The sequence below is a fragment of the Chiloscyllium plagiosum genome, chromosome 1 (assembly GCF_004010195.1).
Source record: "Chiloscyllium plagiosum isolate BGI_BamShark_2017 chromosome 1, ASM401019v2, whole genome shotgun sequence".
In the NCBI taxonomy this organism is placed as follows: Eukaryota; Metazoa; Chordata; class Chondrichthyes; order Orectolobiformes; family Hemiscylliidae; genus Chiloscyllium; species Chiloscyllium plagiosum.
In genome coordinates, this window is record NC_057710.1 from 97,305,575 (window position 1) to 97,328,097 (window position 22,523).

Here is a 22,523-nt window from a genome sequence, read left to right on the forward strand (position 1 = left end):
TCACTATTTTAAAACGAATAGAATTATGGTCGCTGGCCCCAAAGTGCTCTCCCACTGACACCTCAGTCACCTGCCCTGCCTTATTTCCCAAGAGTAGGTCAAGTTTTGCACCTTCTGTAGTAGGTACATCCACATATTGAATCAGAAAATTGTCTTGTACGCACTTAACAAATTCCTCTCCATCTAAACCCTTAACACTATGGCAGTCCCAGTCTATGTTTGGAAAGTTAAAATTCCCAACCATAACCACCCTATTATTCTTAGAGATAGCTGAGATCTCCTTACAAGTTTGTTTCTCAATTATCCTCTGACTATTAGGGGGTGTATAATACAATCCCAATAAGGTTTTAGATTAAATTACTTAGAGTGTGGAAACAGGCCCTTTGGCCCAACAAGTCCACACCGACCCTCCGAAGAGCAACCCACTCAGACTCATTGCCCTACATTTACCCCTTCACCTAACACTACGGGCAATTTAGCATGGTCAATTCACCTAGCCTACACATTTTTGGACTGTGGGAGGAAACCGGAGCACCCAGAGGTGATCATCCCTTTCTTATTTCTCAGTTCCACCCAAATAACTTCCCTGGATGTATTTCCAGTAATATCCTCCCTCAGCATAGCTGTAATCCTATTCCTTAAAAATACCACTCCCCTCCTCTCTTGCCTCCTTTTCTATCCTGGAACATTAAGCTGCCAGTCCTGCCCATCCCTGAGCCATGTTTCCGTAATTGCTGTGATATCCCAGTCCCATGTTCCTAACTATGCCCTGAGTTCATCTGTCTTCCCTGTTAGACCTCTTGCATTGAAATAAATGCAGTTTATTAGTCCTCCCTTGTCCCTGCCTGTTTGACTTGTTTCTGTTCTCAACTGTACCAGTCTCAGATTGATCTCTTTCCTCACTATCTCCCTGGGTCCCACCCCCTTCACCTCCCGAGCAGCACTCGCAAATTTCCCTGCCAGTATATTAGTACCCTTCTAATTTAGGTGCAATCCGTCCTCCTTGTACAGGTCACTTCTACCCCAAAAGAGATTCCAATGATTCAAAAATGTGAATCCTTCTCCCATACACCAGCTCCTCAGCCATGCATTCATCTGCTCTATCCTCCTATTCCTGCCCTCACTAGCTCGCAGCACTGGGAGTAATCAGATATTACTACTATCGAGGACCTCTTTTTTAAATTTCTGCCTAACTCTCTGTAATCTCCCTTCAGAATCTCAACTTTTTCCCTTCCTCTGTTGCTGGTTCTCATGTGGACAGTGATTTCTTGCTAGCCCCTCTCCCCTGTGAGAACATTCTGCACCCTCTCTGAGACATCATTGATCCTGGCACCAGGGACGCAACACACCATTCTGCTTTTTCGCTGCTGGCTACAGAAACGTCTGTCTGTACCTCGGACTATAGAATCCCCTAACACAATTGATATCTCAGAAGCCGACGTACCCCTCGTTGCATTAGAGCCAGTCTGAATACCCGAAACTTAGCTGTTCATGCTACGTTCCCCTGAGAATCCATCACCCCCTACATTTTCCAAAACAGTATACCTGTTTGAAATGGGTATATCCACAAAAGACTCCTGCACTAGCTGCCTACCTCTGTTACCTTTCCTGGAGTTAACCCATCTTTGTTATAGTATCTGAGACTTTCCCCTTTCCTATAACTGCCATCCATCACACACTGTTGCTGTTGCAAATTCCTCATTGCTTCTGTCTCTCCAACCGATCCATTCGATCTGATAAGATTTATATCCAACAACATTTATGGCAGATATAATCTGCAGTGACCCTTAAACTTCTTTAAACTCCCACATCTGACAAGATGTGGGAGTTTAAAGCTTTAAATTAAGGGGGGGTAGATATAGGACTGAAGTTAGGGGTAGGTTCTTCACTCAGCGATTAAGTTTAATCAAGAGACATAGCTCCAAAAACATATAATCAAGAAAGAACCCACTCTAATCACTACTGCAGCCTTTCTGTTGGACACACTTAAAACAACGATTAACTGACCTGATTCTGTGCTGTGAACTTTGCCCAAACAGGTTCCTCCAAGATTAGTTGTGAATTTCACTATTGGTTAATTTTCCCAGACGCATTCCGATGTCCAGCAATACATGAATTCAAAACAGTAAAAGCAGTAACTGTGCAGGTTCTCTCACACTCTCTCTCTCTCTCTCCTGAACTGTCCTCTCCATGTAAGGAACTTCAGAAAATTAATGCAGATGTGGGAAAGCAGTTGTATTTCTGTTTGTTTCTTGAAATCCAGACATGTAAATGTTTGGGAATCCTTCTTGACAATTAAGGAATTGTGATACAGATCATTTCTACTGCTCAAGTAGCAAAGGAGTACATGACAGTTTCTTGATTGTCTGTCAGTTCACGAACCTGCTGTGGCATTTGATGAGGTCATGCCTGATTGTGATCTCAACTCTACTTCTTGTCTACTGCCTATAACCTTTGACTTGCCTAATAATTAAGACTCTATTTAACGTTGTCTCAAACACATTCATTGACCTGCCTCTGGGGAAGAGAAATTCAATACCAATGAGCATTGGAGAAAGAAATTCTCATCTCCATCTTAAATGGGAGTCCACTGTGTTTGAGGGTGAGGCATCGTCTCAGCATTCACCTTGTCATGTACCCTTGAACTTGCCAGAGCACAAATGGAAACAATTGACCTGAAAAATGTAAAGTATCTGACCTGAATTCTGAGAGTGCATCTGTAACAATTCCTTTTTCTATTCAAGGCTAAATAGAGACCACCTATGCATTAAATTGAATTTCCTGTGTTTTTTTTCATCTTTCAGTATTTATGCTCATTTGGTTTACTTGTAAATTTAAATGATTTATACTAGCACTAATGATGTAGTTATGACAACAACTTTAGGTGCTGTGCACCTTGGGCTTCTAGTATGAAATGCAGTTATTTTGCACTGTGCTTAATGGTTTTGCATACGGTCTGGACATTAGCTTGTTTAAGGAGTAAGAGGTAAAAATTAATCATTAATGCATTATACTTACTGATATGCTGACTTGATTCTTTCCCCACTGTTTGCAATAAAGTTAATAGTTGGAAAAATTGAGGATAGCAATTTTTGACAAATAAGGAATTGTTTTGGCACAGGTTTTTTTTCGTACAACAGAATTTGAGAGATCTTTAGAGATAACTGTCTTTAGTATAATCTACATTGAAAGACACAAAGTTTAGAGTACAATGGTTCTGTATTAGCTATGGGCCAGTGTCAGCACATTCTCCACTGAGTTCGGTTGTTGGTTTGGAAACTAGGATTCCTTTAAATCTAAATTTCCTTAGTATTTGCTATATAGCATGAGATTTCATTTAATTGCTATTATAGTAATTGACTTTCTAAATTTCTAGCATAAACAAAGGTAGGAATCACAAAAATCTCCAAGGTCACGATATGCCATTGAGCAAGTGTCAACAATTTGTCATATAAACTCTATCAATAGTGTAGTATTTGGGAAAATAATTTGTTTGATCTGCAAAAGAATGGTTAACAAACCCTCTGATAAAGAGGGCACGGCGACCACTATCATCCTGGTGTTAGGAGTAGCTGGCTGTGTACATTAGCCAAGAGGATTGACAGAGATGATTGCCAACCCCCCAAAATAAGATAAGTCAACATGGGAACAGTGGGGGAGAGAATCCAGGGGAGAAAGGGGATCTGGGGGTGTGAGTCACCATATTCTTTGGAAAAAGAGTCCCACCCCATCAACCTGAGGGAAGAACAAAGAGTGTTACTAATATTATGAAGTTGAAAACATGTACTGTATCTTTGAGAGAGAGAACTGAACTGAAAGATTGTAAGCACCTGTGTATATGACTACATGACAGTCCTAGAGTGTACTGGAAAGTTGAAAATATGTAACATTTGGCTGTAAAATGGATACCTGGGTTTTGGTTGCTGTTTTGGCAACAATTCAAATTTAACTAATCAGTTTAAATTATTCCCCAAGATACTAAAACCCAACAGACTTTGAATTTGTTTTGCCAACATCAAACCAATGAGGCGATCTGTTGTGGGGGGGGTATAAAATGTGGACATTCTTGAAAATTGGTCAGAGCAATCACAGTTGCGAGAGAAACGCATGGAGAGCTAACATTTTGCTCTCCAAGAAATTAGGAAACACGCTCTATCAAAGGTAATTTTTCAGATGAAACATACTTGCAGTAAAAAGAAACATGATGACCTGAGGAGATCCTCAGCTGGAAGAGGAAAGACAGAAATGGCTATGTAGTTTTGAAATTAAGTTGATGTAATTTTAAGAAGTGTCTTATTGGAACAACATATTGTTATAGTATTGGAGGCAGATACTAAGCAGTTAAGAGAAAGGGGGGGCTTATAGTTGTGAATTGTTGTTTAATGTTCACTTTTAAAATAAAAAAGAGATGTTATTTTCTTTAAATTGTGGAATTTTGGAGCTCTCTGTCACTCAAATTTTAATAGATTACGAGGCAAGGTGAACTTTTCTGCAGTATTTGGTTTAGTTAACAGAGGAGTCCACCTCCATGTCATAACACTAACAAAGCTTACCACTTGAGGTTGCAAGGCATTAGGGATGAATGCCCTACCATTCCAAAACCACTACTCCTGTTTGTCCATTCTACAGAACAGCTTTGGGATTGATGAAGTGTTCTCATCTGTCATTGATTGTGCATTAGATGTACAGTGATTCCTTCTTCACTTCTTCATTGTAAAATCCAACTGCGCCCAAAATCAAAACCAAAACAAATAAAAAAGTAAGGTGTTTACAAGTAGTTTGGCCTTTACATCATAGGTCCAAATACATTTTGTTGATCACAAAACACTTATTTTTAAGAACATATCCTTGATATTTTTCTAAATGGATCTCTGGGTTTCACCAGATCTTTGCAACATACATTAATTGCTGCTCACTGTCAATAAGACCATAAGAAATAGGAACTTAAGTAGACCATCAATGGCTGCTCACACCTACTCCACCACTTATTAGGTTCATGGTCGATCTAATATTTCTTGCATCCATTTTCCTATGTTTTCTCCACAACTCTTAATTTGCCTACTGATCAAAAATCTATTCATCTTAGCCTTAAATGTACAATATCTCTGACCCCCAGCTCTCTTGGCAAGGAGCTCCAAAGACCTTAAAACCCCGGAAGAAATTGCTTCTTGTCTCAGTTTTAAATTAGCAACTTTTGTTCTGAGACTATGCTCTCTCGTCCTAAATTCTCCTGAGGGAAATGGCCTCTTACATTTACCCTGCCAAACCCCTTAAGCTTTGACAAAGGGTCAGTTAGACTCGAAACGTCAGCTCTTTTCTCTCCTTACAGATGCTGCCAGACCTGCTGAGATTTTCCAACATTTTCTCTTTTGGTCCCTTAAGAATGCTATATGATTCAATTAGATCACGTCTTCTATTCTTTTAAATTTCAATGAACAGAATCCCAACCTGTTTAACCTTTGCTCATAAGACTATGCATGCATTCCAGGGATCATCGTAGTGAACCTTCTCTGAACTGTCTGCAATGAAACAATATCTGTCCCCTAAGTAAAGAGACCAAAACTGCTCCCGGCACTCCAGATGTAGTCTCAGCAGTGCCTTGTACAGTTTCAGTAAGACTCCCCTACTCTTGTACTCGAACCCCCTTGAAATAAGGGTCAATATTCCATAAGCCCTCATGATTACCCGCTGCATGTGTGCTAGCTTTTGTGTTTCAGGGATAAGGAGCCCCAACTCACTTTGTATAGCAGCTTTCTGCAGTTTTTCTCCATTTAATTAACACTGTTCTCTTGTTCTCCTTCCAAAATGAACAACTTTACATTTTCCCACATGATACTCCATTTGTCTACTTACTTAATCTATTAGTATCTGTCTGTAAACTGTATGTATCCCCCTCACACCTTGTCTTTCCACCATTTTTATGTCGTCTGCAAATTTGGCTACAATACATTTGCTTCCCCCCTTCAAAACATTAATATATTTGTAAACAGTTGTGGTCCCAGCACTTGATCCTTGTGGAACCTCAGTAGTAACCCCCCTTGTGTTACCTCATTGCCAACCTGGAAAAAGCCCATATCTCCACTCACTATTTCCTGTCAATTAGCCAATTCTCTATCCACACCAATATATCACCTCCAGCACCATGGGCATTTTTCTTATGATTCAATCTTTTGTCCGGAACCATGTCAAACGTCTTCTGGATGTCCAAATATAAGTTAGGTTTCTTTTATCCACTCTGGTTGAGACTTCCTCAAAATACTAATAAATTTGGCAGACACTATTTCCCTTTTGTGAAGCAATGCTGATTCTGCTTGATAGATTAATTTCCAAATATGCTGTTGCTTCCTTAATAATAGATATTAGGCTAATAAACTTAGTTGCCTTCTTTTTACCTCACTTTTTGAATAGGATGTCACGTTGGTAGTTTTCCAATCTTCCAGTACTTCTCCAGAATCCAAGGATTTTTGGAAACCTACAACCAACACATTATCTCAGTAGCTACTTCTTTTAGGATCCTAGGGTGCAAGCCATTAGGATCAGGGGACTTATCTGTCTCCAGCCCCATAGTTTGTCTACTGCTACTTCCCTAATGGTAATGATGGTACTTAATTCCTTCCCCATATTCTTTAGTAATAATGGGATGTTCCCACTTGTGTACAAAACTACAAGTTTCATTACAGTTTCACTTGGTGTGAGTGAGTAGATGTTTGCTGATGGAAATACTCCCATTGTTTTTATAAACAAAAAAAGAGTTGGAAACTGCCTGCTTGACATTGGCATGCTCCTAAAGATCCAATATCTACTTTTCAAAACAGCAATTTTAACTAGGCATGTTTAGCAGGAAACGTAGAGAGTCAGGTGGAAAACTTCTTTACACACCCACCGAATATCATGTTATTTGGCTTAAGTATGTAGTAATAGTGAGTATGACATAAAATCTGTTGCACCCAAATGGATGCATCAAGTCGAACATTCTCCCATTATGTCAAATAGTACAGTAATTTGATCTGTTCTGTTCCTATAGTGCCTGGACCAAATGCTTCCAATGACAGTGGAATAACATTGTCTATGATTATTATGGCTTGGGTGATTATTGCCCTTGTTTTATTCCTGATGAGACCTGCTAGTCTGAGAGGATATCAAACAGGTGGAAAATCACATGGGCCACAGAATGTAAGTTAGTTCAGATTACTTTCACAAAGTTACCTTTTGCTTATTCATTCTACATAGTGATGTTTGTAAGTTACCCAAATGCTCAGTTGCATCCTATGTGTGACATCAGGTTTTCCAGAATGCGCCCATTATTTCATGATCTAAGTTATTCCAGTGGCAGTGTTTCTGAATCTACCGGGAATTAAAAAGACTTGCATGTAATTGTTGAATTGAGATTCCTTTTGAAAGATATATTTGGGAATTTGTTCATTGCTATTTCCAGGTCTGAAGCAAGAGCAACTACAAACTCTGCACCTAAAATGATGGGCAAGGTGTTTATACATAATGATAGATGAGCAAGAGTAGACCACTCAGTCCTTCCAGCCTGCTCTGCTGTTCGCTAAGATCCTTGCTGATCTGAACTCTACATTCCTGCAAATCCCTGATAATGTTTCATCCTCTTGGGATCAAAAATCTGTCCGTTTCTGCCTTGAAAATATTTAAAGAGTCTGCTTCCACTGTGTATGGCCAAAGGGAATTCACAAAGATGCTCAAGTGTCCATGTGAAAAGAAAATCAGTTACTTTGTGTCATTCAAAGCTTCCAATGGGGAGTTAACTATTTGTTGATTGAAACAAAATTGACTAGCTGGAATATTGGTTGATGCCCCACAATAGGTTCCAGGAATTGAAGTGCAGTGTACCATTTGGGAGGGGCAAGCAAAGCCCACAATTATGATGCTTGGATGCACTTGGAAAATTAACATTTCATTCGAGTTCTGCTCCTGCTTACTCATGCTGACCAATTTCCAGGAACATTCACACTCGAGTCATGAAATTGTCATTTCAAGGATTTGAGGACAGAAATTGAGGACATTAGAGTACAGAAGGACTTAGCACTGTCAGAGATTCTGATAACATATTAAACTAAGACTTCATCTTTTCTTTTCAGTTGGATCTCATGACAGAGTCTTGGGCAATGTTTATCTCCCAATTAATGTCACATAAACAGATTAGCTCGATATTATAGCATCCCAACAGGGTTTTGCTGTGGAAATTGGCTGCTGTTTTTCTTGAATTGCAGCACCGACCAGAAGTATTTCATTGTCTGAAGGAGGTTTAGGCTCATCCTGTAGTTGTGAAAGACATTTGTATAAAGGCTAGTCTTTCTTCTCGTATTTCCCCATTGTATGAGCAAAATAAACTTGTGTTCCCTATATATACTTGTATCCAAATTTAATCATTTTTACAAGGGGCAAGATTTCTCTTTGCATATTTAAATTGGACCAATGCTGCTATGAGCCACCACTGTCAGAGCATGCTGTTATTTAAAAACATGCATTTTAATCCACCATGTTGCCCACATTCCTGTTTTGTGTGTTTCAATGACCTGTAGGTTGGTCTTGTTTCATTGATTCATGACTGCTGCAACCTGTTTTTTTTTAAAATTAATCAATGCTGCACATACTACTTCAAAAATCTGAGATTTACAACGGTATTTTGGAGCACTTGTCAAATGTTTTCTATTTATTTACCCTGCAGCATTCTAGTGATGAGGTAAACAATATTCATTCCAAATTTATATTGCATCATTTTGCTGTCTGATCGTGTATTTTTGGAACCATTTGAATATTGATAGTATATACTGTTAAAAATGGTCAAATAAGCCAATATTGCTGAGGATGTGTAAATAATGCAATTCAATTTATTTTCCAGAATCCAAGACAAGATCCCCCTGCTCCACCAGTGGATTAACTTTGTGCATATCTTGCAATTCAGTCAAGAAACCAATGACCAAATCATTGACTGTGGCCTGAATAACTCTCAAACTCTTATTAGTTTACTTATATTTTACTGATATTTTCTTAAGTACTAAATATAGAACATTGATCTTAACAGTTGAACAGTGAATTGTACCACTTACAAATTCAAACTTATATATTTGAAACTAATGAAGTCATTTCCTTTTACAAAAGCAACTTTGAATGCTGGTTCAGTATTCCTATAGAATAGCTGATTTTTACCCGATTGAGGACAGTGCAGATGATTTTTCCTTTGAATTGCACAGGGACAGTGAGATATGTGCACATCTGGCACTGGACCATCACATAACACAAACAGGACCAAGCAAATCAGATGTTTGTGGCCCCAGTAACACTAAACTGTTAACTTGTATGTGTGTCAGCATTTAAGTGATTATGGGGTGAGAGGGTTTGGAGGGTGGGTAAGTCGGTTGAGCATTACTAACTAAAACTTCTATTTTGGTTGTTCCTTTTAAGTTTTTAATAACAGTAGATCTTTTACCTCCTTTGAGATCTCTATCCAACAATCCTTTTGTAACACTTATACTTGGAGACTACTTGAACATTTTTATTACTTTCCTGTATGATGCAGTACATTCCAGACCTCCCCACCCACCGTACCCCACTTTCAAGTTTATCAGTATGCTTAAATTAAATGTTCTGGTATTCTGAGGTCAGTATAGTTACAATTGTCTTGGTGCCAACCTATATTGCAAATGTATTATTTTTTAAAAAAATCTCACAATAGCTGTCTATCATGAGGATCTTCTGCCTACTTTTGTTAAGATTCCAGTGCCAACACCATTGAGTAGCTGCTGCCAATTTGTCATATCAACTGGAAGATAGCTTATTCCAGACATAGTCCACTACCAGAAGATTCATATTAGCATGGTGCCAGGTTGTGTGTTATGTATAGTTTTCTCCATTTGATGTTTGTGATTTTTTTTACATTCTATTGAATTACTTCATACCCAAGTTTAAAAGTGTCAATTTTTACAGGAAGTGTTGGTACTACCACATCTGGTAGTCAGTTGTATTGATGACTTGAAAGGGGCTAGGAGAAAGTGAGGACTACAGATGCTGGTGATCAGAGCTGAAAAATGTGTTCCTGGAAAAGTGCAGCAGGTCAGGCAGCATCCAAGGAGCAGGAGAATCGATGTTTCGGGCATAAGCCCTTCTTCAGGAAAAGGGACTGTGTGTGAGACATACAGATTACCAGAGTAAAAGCATAATACTGCAAATGCTGGAGATTTGAAATGAAAATAAAGTACTAGAGAAATGCAGATCTAGCAACGTTCATGGAGAGAGAAACAGAGTTATTTCAAGTTGAATAGGACTCTTCTTCAGAAGTGAGGGAAAAGTCATGAGTTTGTACTATAGAGAGGGGCAGGGAGGAGCCAGTAGAACAAATGGTAAAGATATCCCTCTGCAAGATGCAAAATGTCTGCTAGTAATGGTAGAGATGTGATATAGATGAATAGTAGGTATTAATGGCAGAAAATTGATTAGTTCTGAGAAAACCATAACTGGGAATGGAGGTAAATGGAGAACAGAGTTTGTGGTCTGAAGTTGTTGAGTCCTGATGCTTGTAAAGTACCTAATTGGAAAATGAGATGATGTACTCCAGCTTGCATGAGGCTTTACTGAACCACTGCAGGAGGCGCAAAACAGAAGCAAGCAAGGTGACATATAGAAGTGGCAAACGATTAAAAGGTAGGTGTCATTCTTGTAGACAGAACAGATGTGTTTTACAAAGTAGTCACCCAGTCTGCATGTATTCTTACCAGTGTAGAGCAGCCTGCATTGTCAGCTGTGAATACAATAAACTAGATTGAAGTACAAGTAAAAAGCTGCTTCATCTGAAAGGTGTCTTTGGGACCTTGGACAGTGACAAGGAAGGAGAAAAAGAGGACAAGTGTTACAACTACAATTGGATAGGAAAGACGCATGGATTTGAAAAGATGGCACCTTATTTTCTTCAGTGCTTCAGTGCTTTATAGCTTTCCGGAATCAACAATGCATTCAATTCTGTCCTCCATTTTGATTAGATTATCTACACACTTCTTGTTAACATGGGTTTGCTTTCGGTAAAGCTGATCTGTTTCTGCCACTAACACTTAATCGTCATCTATATCTCTTTAGTACTATCATTTTCCCTTTACCTTTTTCTCTGGCAGCCTTATTATCTGATCGTTTTACTGTTAGTTCTTTTTCTAGAGCATAAAGCCCATCACTCTTTCTGCCTCCTTCAGTTTGGAAGCAAGATCATAACTTGAATCATTAACTCTGTTTCTGTCTCCACAGATGCTGCTTAAATCTTCTGATTTTGTTTGACATTTTTAAAATTTCAGATTTACAAGTCCCATGTTTGCCCTTTGGTCTGTGCTGTAGTAACTGGTTTAAGCATGAAATTTAAAGTGAAGAGAAAGGAAGTTTTTATCTCAAATTTGCTTAAAGGAATTTCATGTGTACAGATGTTGATAACATTGAACCCAGCTATGAAGCTCCCTGCGGTTGAATTGCCACCAAACTAACCATGTTAAATCAGATGGATCAAAACCTTAATGAGAGGATGAAATTGGAAAAAAGCTAAACCGGTGGTAGTTCAGGTTACTATTGTCCTATCATTCTACATTTCAAATGAATGATCATGTTTGAAGTAAATGTAAACTCATATCTCTCTGTGTTTAAATACACAGCTTATTCAAAATAAAATTACTTTGTGACAGTATTTAATCTACAGTAAGTTAAATAGGTTGAGAGATGAGTAGAAACGCATTGTAAACAAATTTTATTCAGAACACTTACCAGCAATCAATCTGCACCCAACACTGGTTATAACCAGTTATTATTTTCCTTGTAACAAAGGGGTATCTCCAATTTATTAAAACCCTTCAATAGAGTAATTCATGATACATGAACCATTCGTTCACATTACATCTGAGGAGTTCAAGTTCGTTTACTTTTGTAATTTGTAGCAAACATGTAATTTATTAATTGGTGGATTCTAAATTAAAGACCAAATTCATGACTTGCCTGAGGTAGAACCATTGTTGTATACATAGTGCAGTGACTTCTTAAAAGGAGACAGGTAAGGAGTCACTGACTTTGGCCACTTTTTATCAGAATAATTATGTATCTTAGCTGAGGATCAAACTTTCTGGAAGTATGGAAATAGATCTTTTTCAACCTTTATAATATGGGCGGCATGGTGGCACAATGGTTAGCACTGCTGCCTCGCAGCGTCAGAGACCCAAGTTCAATTCCCGCCTCAGGCGACTGACTGTGGAGTTTGCACATTCTCCCCGTGTCTGTGTGGGTTTCCTCCAGGTGCTCCAGTTTCCTCCCACAGTCAAAAGATGTGCAGGTCAGGTGAATTGGCCATACTAAATTGCCCGTAGTGTTGGTGAAGGGGTAAATTTAGGGGTACGGGTGGGTTTCGCTTCGGCGGGTCAGTGTGGACTTGTTGGGCCGAAGTGTCTGTTTCCACACTAAGTAATCTAATCTAAGAAGTAAGCTGAGTGATCCTTGTGTGAATAATACTTTCTATTGGAGAATTTGAAAACAGATGTAAATTCCTGTTTGAATGTGCTCAGTTCCATGCTTTGTACATTATAAGAAGTGGAAACAAATTAAATGTAACCTCACAATTTATCAGTATAGGAATGTGAGCTAAATTATGAAAATGAAACCATTTTGATTGTGTCAATATCTTAAGAAAATACTGCTAACCATTTATTTTGTATTTTGGTCCCATGAATTTAACAGATCTTCCAGATATATTAAATTCATGCTGCTTCATGTTTTAAAGAGAATCTGCTGTTGAATTATTTTTAAAATAACTTATTTCCCCAAGGGTCAGCTGTTCATGTCATGAATTCCCACCTGAAATCTCATAATTCTTTTGTTCCACAGTGTAATTTAGTTTGTACTGATTTCTCAGTTTATATAAATGTTTCTGTTTGTTAGTTTGAATGGTGTGACAGATATCAAACTCTAGATTACCTTAACATGATTTTCAATAAATTTCTGAGATAAATGTTTCATTTTACTCAGAAAAACTCCAATTTAGTTTAATACAGAGAATGATGCTGTCTTTGTACATGAAAGTCATTTTGTTTCTAATATCTTGTTTTGGTTCAATTTCAATGGCAACTTTTAATGGAAAACACTTAATTTGATTATTTTCACTGAACTATTTTATTCCATGATTCAGGTCTATGATTGACCCTCTTTTTCATGTCTGTGTATTGTACACTACCTGTAAACTTGTACTGAGACTTTTAGTTGATAACATTTTAATGGGTAGCTATGTCATCTCATCAAAATATTATGGTAGGATTCCAAAAAAACCAGAAAATGCACAATCAGTTTGAAGAATCTCTTTTATAACTCCATATGAGAGATCGAGAACTAAGAACCAAACACAGGCCATAACAAGACAGGTAAAAGTTGGAAGGATGGGATACTCTACACTTTTTTTCATAACACTGAAAATCCACACATGAACGGGCAACTTGACTGCCTGTTTTCTAAGATAAAAGATGTGAAGATCAACGCAGAGGAACAAGGTGATAGTACCTTTGGGGAAGCCTTCCTTAAATTAAAAGTTGTAATGTATCTAATACTGTCTTACTGCTATCAATTGTTACAGGAGGATTGATTCTTTCACAGTGGAAATATGTAATTTAGAATTCTAAACATGCCAAAAGATGATATCATGTAATTGTTAACATTGACTGCTTGCTTGATCCTTGCTGTAGTATTGTAATTAGTGCTGTTCAAAGTTTTAAGCATTATTATTGGGAAAATGGCTTTTACTATGCACTTTTTTGTTCAATATTAAATGGTTATAAATATGGAAATAAAGATTGCTTTTGTTTTCTATGAATGGAAATAGAAGGTACTGATTGAAATAAATAATTAGACTACTTTTGGTGATTATTAAATTACTATTTCCCACTGCTTAATCATGTTCATTCTTTTCAATAAAGTCTGTTATTTTACTCATACAAATAAATCATGTCAGGAAGTCTGGAAGCTAAACATTTTAATCCAAATTGTGATTTTTGACAATGTAGAAGAAATGCATTAGTTTGGTATCATATTTTAGCCTATTATGCCATATAAAGTTAAACCGTTTATAAAGTTCACTGAGCTGGTTTCCATTTCAATCAATTATGAACATGGCTTGGTAGCAGGAGTTGGAATAGTTCAAACTTGACAAACCTGCTTCAGGGGAAATGCCAGGAAAGATGGAATTTTGATTCTTGGCAGGAGAGGATGCAAGTACAAACCAGAGTTGGGCCAGCTGATATGGGAGAAAGTTCAGAGGCGGAGGGTGTTCATGTAATAGTGATTTGGAGATGCCAGTGTTGGACTAGGGTGTATAAAATCATACAACACTAGGTTATAGTTGATCAGGTTTATTACAACCTGATGAAGGAGCAACGCTCCGAAAGCTAGTGTTTCCAAATAAACCTGTTGAACTATAACCTGGTGTTGTGTGATTTTTAACTTCATGTAATAGGACTTCGTTTTTTCTAACTGGGACAGAGACCCTCCAGCCCTAACATTCTCCATGCACCATCCAAGTTCCCTCAACCCACCCATAATGTACACAATAGCCCTAATAATGACATTTTTTCGAAGATAATTCAAAGTCACTGATAGAGAAAGATGATTGAAAATATTCTAAGTAGAAGTCTCTGCTATCCAGACCTTTTTTAAAGTTACACTACCTGAAACTGCAGTCACTTGAAACCTTTTAACTTGAGAAAATTAGCATTGTGAAACTGATAGGAGATTAGCCCAGAAATACTCCACTGAAAGATGGGCTCATAAGTTACCCTAATTTTGTGGTTCTATTTTATTCTTTAATGTATTTGGTAAATTTTGAAAAATATTCAGTATCTTGTAACAATTATACAAAATGTGCTGATATCCTTTACCTGCACTCCCTCCTCCCTCCTTTCAATCTCAGTTTTCTCAACCACCTCCTTTTACCTCTAACCGATGCACATAGAATGCATCCTCTTCAGATGCATCACAGCTTGGTATGGCAAATGCACTGCTCAAGATCGCAAGAAATTAAGAGAATTGTGAACACAGCCCAGTCCATCATGAAAACCAGCCGCCTCTCCATTGACTCCATCTACACTTCCTGCTGCCTCAGGAAAGCAGCCAACATAATCAAAGACTTGTCCCACTCTGGCTATACTCTTTTCTATTGGGCAGAAGATATAAGTTTGAAAACATGTACCAACAGGTTTTAGAACAGCTACTTCCTCGCAATTATCAGACTTACGAATGGACCTCTTGTATATTAGACTTGACCTTTCTTTGCACCTTCTTAATTGCTATAACACTTTGTTGTGCATTCTGTTTTATTATGTATTGATATAAGGAATGATTTGTGCGGTTAGCACTCAAGAAAATACTTTTCACTGTATCTGCATATGTGTGACAATAATAAATGTAATATAATCTCTCCCCTTCTATGCCACATTGCCATCCTGCTTTTTACTATGCCCTTTCCCTCTCCTACCCGTTTTGTTTGCCGTACTCTGCTCCTTTTAATTTCAAGAAAATAATCAGTGGAACTTTGCCCTCCAAATGTTTCCATCAGAACTGTTAGCAAACGTTTGGTGTTGAAAGCGTGCAGTTCTTTTTAATGTTACTGGAGAAATTTAAATACAATTTCATAAAGGCAATTTAAAAAAAAAATTCTTTCGCACATAAATTCCCATCCTGCTATCAGCATGGAAGTGCGAGTTCAAACTAATTGAGCACCCAGATTCTCCAATTACCCAGTTGTAGTGTCCTGACTGACCATAAGGGAATGCTGTGATTCTGATCAATGCCAAAGGTTTTTGGGAAATACAAAGTTAGCATGAGTGATCCAGTGGCTTGTCTATGATTCCCTTCCTCTTTGTCATTGCCTGATTTCCTTTCTGCCCTCTTACTTCCATTGCCTTCTCCCCACTTGGGTGGCACAGTGCTTACCGCTACTGCCTCACCACCAGGGACCCAGGTTTGATTCCCATCTTGGGTGACTGTCTATGTGGAGTTTGCACATTCTCCCATATCTGTATGGGTTTCCTCCCACAGTTCAAAGATGTGCAGATTAGGTGGATTGGGTGTGTTTTAAAAAAAGGTTACCCTGTCGCATCCATGGATTGCACGTTAAATGTGTTAGCCATGGTACAAACCCTATTCAGGGTTACGGAGTTTAGGTGAGTCTGTGTGGGATGCTCTTTGGAGGGTTGGTTCAGATTTGATGAGCAAAATGTCCTCATTCTGCGCAGTAGAAAGTCTATGATTCACAGAGCAACTCTGAATTCCCTTTCACCTTAAGTTAGAGTCTCAGTTACAGCTTGCTTTTCCCAGAGTTGATTTGCAGACTACCACAGTTCCTCCACAGACTGGTTTTCTTCCATGTTTGCTGCCAATAAGCCTGCCACAGCAGAAATATGTCTCTGGAGCAGCTCATTAAAAATACTTCCACTTTATACTTAGTCTCTCTTCCACAGGGCGGAAGATATAAAATTTGAATATGTGTACAAATAGATTCAAGAACAGCTTCGTCCCTGCTATTATCAGACTTCTGAATTGACTTCTTTAATGTTGATGTCTCTATGCACCTTCTCGGCAGCAGTAACTCTGTATCCTGCACTCTGTTCTGTTATCCTGATGCACTTGTGTAGTACAATCTGCTTGTAAAGCATGTAAGAAAACTGTTTTCACTCTGTACACGTGAAGGAGTAATAAATCAAATCAAATAAAAAATTTCTGACTTGAAGTAAAACAAGTTTTTAAAAAAGAAACACTTTTCCTTTACATACGTTCTTTCCTGCTCTGTGTGATCCTTTTCATAGTCAGGTTATGTGATTAATGATAAGAACCCTATGAATGAGCTGTAAATATATCTATGAGTAGAGCGGAAGTTGGGCAATACAAAATGCTGTGGGTTTGGCACCAATTCCGTGTGGGATTTCTTGGTAACAATCTTGTATTATTAAAAACTTCTATTAGGGCCACCTTTTTCTAGAGCAGAACGATTCCACCTGTTCCTCATGCATTTCTGATATCATCCTTGAACCCTATACTTGAATATTGCATGCATTTCTGCTCACCTTGTAAGTGTGGTCTGACCAAGATTCAATACAGGTTTAACATAACTTGCTACTTCCTATTTTCAATTCTATCACTTTCTTGAAATAAAACTAAGTGCTTGGTTTGCATTTTCTATTGGTCAGCAATGTTTATCAATTAGTGTACTTGCACTTGGTGATTCCCTTGTTACTCAATGTCGCCTAGCTTTCCAACTTCCAAGTAGTAAGTGACCTCCCTATTCTTCCTACCAAAATCTACTAATTCCCATTTATATGTGTTGAATATCATTTTCAATTATAACTGTATATAACTTGTAATTTTAAAGATCCTCACATTGTACCTGTCATTCATTTTTCTGACATTCCTTCCCCACCCCAAGTACCTTGTTGGTGTATTGTTTACTTTGATCTTTGTATAGAGGATCTCTTCCCTCCCTTTCCACACCTTAAATTATACTATTTTACATCTCTTTCATTCTTCACCATGAACAACTCCTTTTGTCTTTTGAACTGGATGTCCTCCTCTGTCAAATGTATATTTTTAAAAATTTTTCAACAACTTCCAGTTCTGAAGCAGAGCCATAGAGGACTCAAAATGTTAACTCTGTTTCTCTTTTGACAGGTGGTGCCAGATCTGCTGATTTTCTGCAGCATTCTGTGTTTATTACACATTTTCAGCTTCTGCAGTATTTTGCTTTTATTAACCTATCTGATATCCTTTTTAAGCCTCCTTTTGTCACTTGACAACTTACTTTCCTCCCTATCTTTCTGTCATTAACAAATTTAGTAACCCAACTTTGGTCATTTCATTCATGTCATTTATATAAATTGTAAAATCTTGAGGCCTCAGCACTGATTTTGTGAAATATCACTCATACATCTTGCAAATCAGGATATGACATATTTATGCCTACTCTGTTTACCTTCTCGTAGCGAGTCAATTTTCTATCCATGCCAATATGGAACCTGCTACGCCAACTAGCCATATTTAAGATTCTAGGATGAAGTCAATCACGATCTGGGAATTTGTCAGTCTGCAATCCAAGAATTTGCTCAGTACAACTTCTCTGGAGTTTGGAATTTTCCTAAGTTCCTCCCTCCCTTCTGTTTCTTAGTTACATCTATTTCTCAAATGTAAGTGAAGACCAACCAGTTCAGTTCATCTGTCAGCTCAATATTTTTCATTATTAATTCCCCAAGTGAGGACTCATTCTGCATAGTACCAATACTTATTTTGTTAACTTCTATCCATTTCTAAAAAAAACTTGAGTTCTCTCTTTTTATATTTCTAGCTAGTTTTTGTCTTGTACTCTAATTTCCCCAAGTTTCTAACCTTTTAGTTTATTCTTTTTTTTTAACATTCTGCCCAGCTATCCATCACTGCATAATTAGAATCATACATTTAAACTGCTTGGAAGCAGACCCTTCAGTCTAAATAGTCTATGCTGACCATATCCCCAAGCTAAACTAGTCCCATCTGCCTGTGTTTGCCCATATCTCTCCAGACCTTTCCTAATCATGTACTTAGCCAAATATCTTTTAAACCTTGTAACTGTACCCCGCATCCACCACTCCCTCTGGCAGTTCATTCCATACACTAACTACTCTCTGTAGAAAAAAATGTTGCTCTTCATGTCCCATTTTTAAATCTTTCTCCTCTCACCTTAAAAATATGCCCCTAGTTTTGAACTCCCCACCTTAAGTAAAAGACCTTATCTAAGCCCCTCATGATTTTACAAACCTCTATAAGGTCACCCTTCGACCTTTTATACTTTAGTGAGAAAAATCCCAGTCTATTCAGACTGTTTTTATAACTCAAACACTCCATTCTCAGCAACATCCTGCAAAATCTTTTCTGAACCCTCTCCAGCTTAATAATATCCTTCTTATATCAAGGCCACCAGAACTGCATGCAGTACTTCAGAAGAGGCCTCACCAATGTGCTATACAACCTCATCATGACACCCCAACTTAGATGCTTTTTCTTTAAGTTTTATACAGTGTTTAAAAACCACAGATGGTGAGTCTTCGCCTTGGGATTTTTACTATTTGTTAAAATGTATCTATTCCACATTCTCTGAAATACCCCTTAAAAGATCTGACAGTGCACTCCCTATTACCTATCCCTCAACCTGGTTTGACAGTTCACTTTTATGTCATCATAATAGTCCTTAAGTTTAAAATATTTGTCTCGAAGCTTGCTGTTTTCCAAAATGAATGTAAAATTTGATTATATTATAATCAGTTTTACCTAGGTGCACCTTCACTATGAGGTCATTAATTAACAATATCTCATTGCACAATACCAGGTTTGTACAGCCTGCCCTCCAGTTGGCTTCAGAACATGCCATTCTAAGAACCTATCCAAAAACATTCTATGGATTTGCCTTGAAGGCTACCTTTACCCATTTGATCTTTCCAGTCTATATGTAAATCAAAATTCCTCATGATTATTGCCATATTTTTCAGACAAGCTCCTATTATTAATCTTTCAATTAGTGCGTATCTCAAATAATTCTATTAGTTCTACATATAAATTCTTGTTAATTAATAAATAGAGATGGGTTTTGTGTCAAGGCTCTGATATCTGGAAATTTGTGGATATTGAAACAATCTTAGATTTGACACATTTGCAGGAAATGTCTGTAAGTTGTTGGGTTGAAGCACAATTTGAAGAGACTCAGTCACATAAGGGGAGAAAAGGAATTTCTAGATAATGTGGTTATATCTCAGAGAAAAGCACAGCTGGAGGAAGGCAAGAGTGTGACTGTAAATGAACTGGCTAGAAAGAATCAAGAGGAGATAGCTAAAGAGGTCATAGACCCTGGCCCTATCCAACAGGTACAAGTTTTGCCACTTGTGACAATAAAAATAAAATTCTGCAGGGACATGCCAACATGAATAACATGATTTGGAGATGCCGGTGTTGGACTGGGTACAAAGTTTAAAATCACACAACACCAGGTTATAGTCCAACAGGTTATTAGATTAGATTACTTACAGTGTGGAAACAGGCCCTTCGGCCCAACAAGTCCACACCGCCCTGCCGAAGCGCAACCCACCCATACCCCTACACATCTACCCCTTACCTAACACTACAGGCAATTTAGCATGGCCAATTCACCTGACCTGCACATCTTTGGACTGTAGGAGGAAACCGGAGCACCCGGAGGAAACCCACGCAGACATGGGGAGAATGTGCAAACTCCACACAGTCAGTCGCCTGAGGCGGGAATTGAACCCGGGTCTCTGGCGCTGTGAGGCAGCAGTGCTAACCACTGTGCCACCGTGCCGCCCATGCTCCTTCATCAGGTGGTTGTGGAATCCACAACCACCAGCACTCCGAAAGCTAGTGCTTCCAAATAAACCTGTTGGACTATAATCTGGTGTTGTGTGATTTTTAACTTTGTAAACATGAATAACCATTGCTTCATAGCACAAGAGAAAGTCCACAAGACCATAAAAAAAATAGGAACAGAATTAGGCCATCAAGCCTGCTCTGCCATTTAGAACATAGAACCATAGAACAGTACAGCACAGAACAGGCCCTTCGGCCCACGATGTTGTGCCGACCATTGATTGTCATGTAAGGTAAACCTAATGTACAAACCCTCAAATTTCTGTGACCATATGCATGTCCAGCAGTCTCTTAATTATCCCTAATGACCTCACTTCCACAACTGCTACTGGCAACGCATTCCATGCTCCACGATCATAGCTGATATGTTCCTCAACCCCTGTCTTCTCCTCATAACCTTTGATCCCCTTACTAATCAAGAACCTCATCTAGCTATGTCTTAAATACACTTAATGACTCAGCCTCCACAGCCGTATGTGGCAATGAGTTCCACAGATTCACCACCTCTGACTGAAGATATTCATCCTCTTCTCAGTTCTAAACAGTCCCTTCACTCTGAGCCTCTGCCCTTAGCTCCTAGTTTCTCCTATTACTAGAAACACCCTCTCCACACCCACTGTATCCAGGTCTCTCAGTATTCTGTAAGTTTCAATGAGACCCCCCCCATCCTTCTAAACTCCATCAAGTACAGACCCAGAGTCCTCGATCACTCCTCATTTGACAAGCCTATCATTCCCAGGATCATTCATGAGAACCTCCTCTGGATCCAATCCAAAACTAGCACATCCTTCTTTAGATATGGAACCCAAAACTGTTCATACTACTCCAAATGCAGTCTAACCAGAGCCTTATACAGCCACAGAAATATATCCCTGCTCTTGTATTTTCATTCTTTCAATATCAATGCTAACATTGCATTTGCCTTCCTAACTGCCAACTGAAGCTGCATGTTAACCTTAAGAGAATCCTGAACTCAGACTCAAAGTCCCTTTGTGCTTTAGTTTTCCAAAGTATTCCTACCAATATGCATAATCTCACGTTTTTCCACATTGTATTTAACTTGCCAATTCTTTTTCCACTCTCCTAACCTGTCCAAGTACCTCTGCAGCCTCACTATCTCCTCTCCCTCCACCTGTCTTTAACACATCTGCAAACTTAGCAACCAAACTTAGACCAAGGAGGGAAAGAGAATTTTTTTTTAAAATGTAGTAATTGTGTACTTGATAATCTAGAGGATAGAGTTTTCTGTAATCTTGATCAAGAGCCCATGTTTTACCTATCTGGTGTAAGTTTAAAGAGAAGCTCAGAAATGCAGGACATTGAGATAAAGGGAGAAAGTCCTATTGTGGGAGTATCAGAAGCTATGATCTCAAGGATGGTAATTTTGAGATTAGCTGGGCCAAATGCTAATTGGCAGAAGAAGAGTCTGATCATGAAGATAAATGCTTGGTTGGAAGACTGGTGTGCAAAGCAGGCTCCATTTTATAGAACAATCAATGAGAACAAATTGTGTGCACCTCAATGCACATGTTATGATAACTGTAAGAGATATAAAGGAGGCACATAATTCATTGAGGAGACAGGAATAACTGAGAGACGGCTTATAAAGAACAGGATTGGCTGATAATTAATGCAAGATACAATGAATTTATGAAAGATGAATGGTGTGAAGTAGCCAAAATTGCAAATAACATAATTGGAGAAGGAAAAGGATGCAACAAATTTTGAGATAGAAACATATTCTACATAGATTAAGACAAAGGATAATAAAGATCAAACATGGTCGTAACTTAGAACTCATCTTGTATTGGAAGGGAATTGCGTAAGAATTTGTCAGTAAATGTATGAAATGAGTACAAAAAATGCTATGGCCAAATTTCACAGGCATTAGCAAAAACACAAGCATTCGCTGTTGATCATGAAGAAAACCTAAAAGCACAGATTACCTCTTTATTGACATGTTTCAATCTTGTGCCAAGTCAAGTGTATTCCAAACATACAGCAACAGTGATGTTATCAATTCGAGTAAGTGGCTAATCATATTGAATTATTCAACAGACAGCAAATCAGAAATAAAATACACAAGTTTTCTCTTATAA

General features: G+C 38.3%; 2 protein-coding genes across 3 annotated transcripts in view; one reads left to right on the forward strand and one right to left on the reverse strand.

Moving 5' to 3' along the window:
* smim14 (small integral membrane protein 14) overlaps window positions 1-12,249 on the forward strand; it is a 50,767-nt gene extending 38,518 nt beyond the window's left edge. For both annotated transcript variants that reach the window (XM_043692824.1, XM_043692823.1), the window contains exons 4-5: window positions 7,025-7,173; window positions 8,867-12,249. In XM_043692824.1, coding sequence (XP_043548759.1) covers window positions 7,025-7,173; window positions 8,867-8,905 — 188 coding nt within the window. In that variant the 3' untranslated portion in view covers window positions 8,906-12,249. The remainder of the gene's footprint in view (window positions 1-7,024; window positions 7,174-8,866) is intronic.
* Window positions 1-22,523, reverse strand: part of lias (lipoic acid synthetase) — a 114,471-nt gene that overhangs the window by 12,862 nt on the left and 79,086 nt on the right. The window lies entirely within an intron of this gene.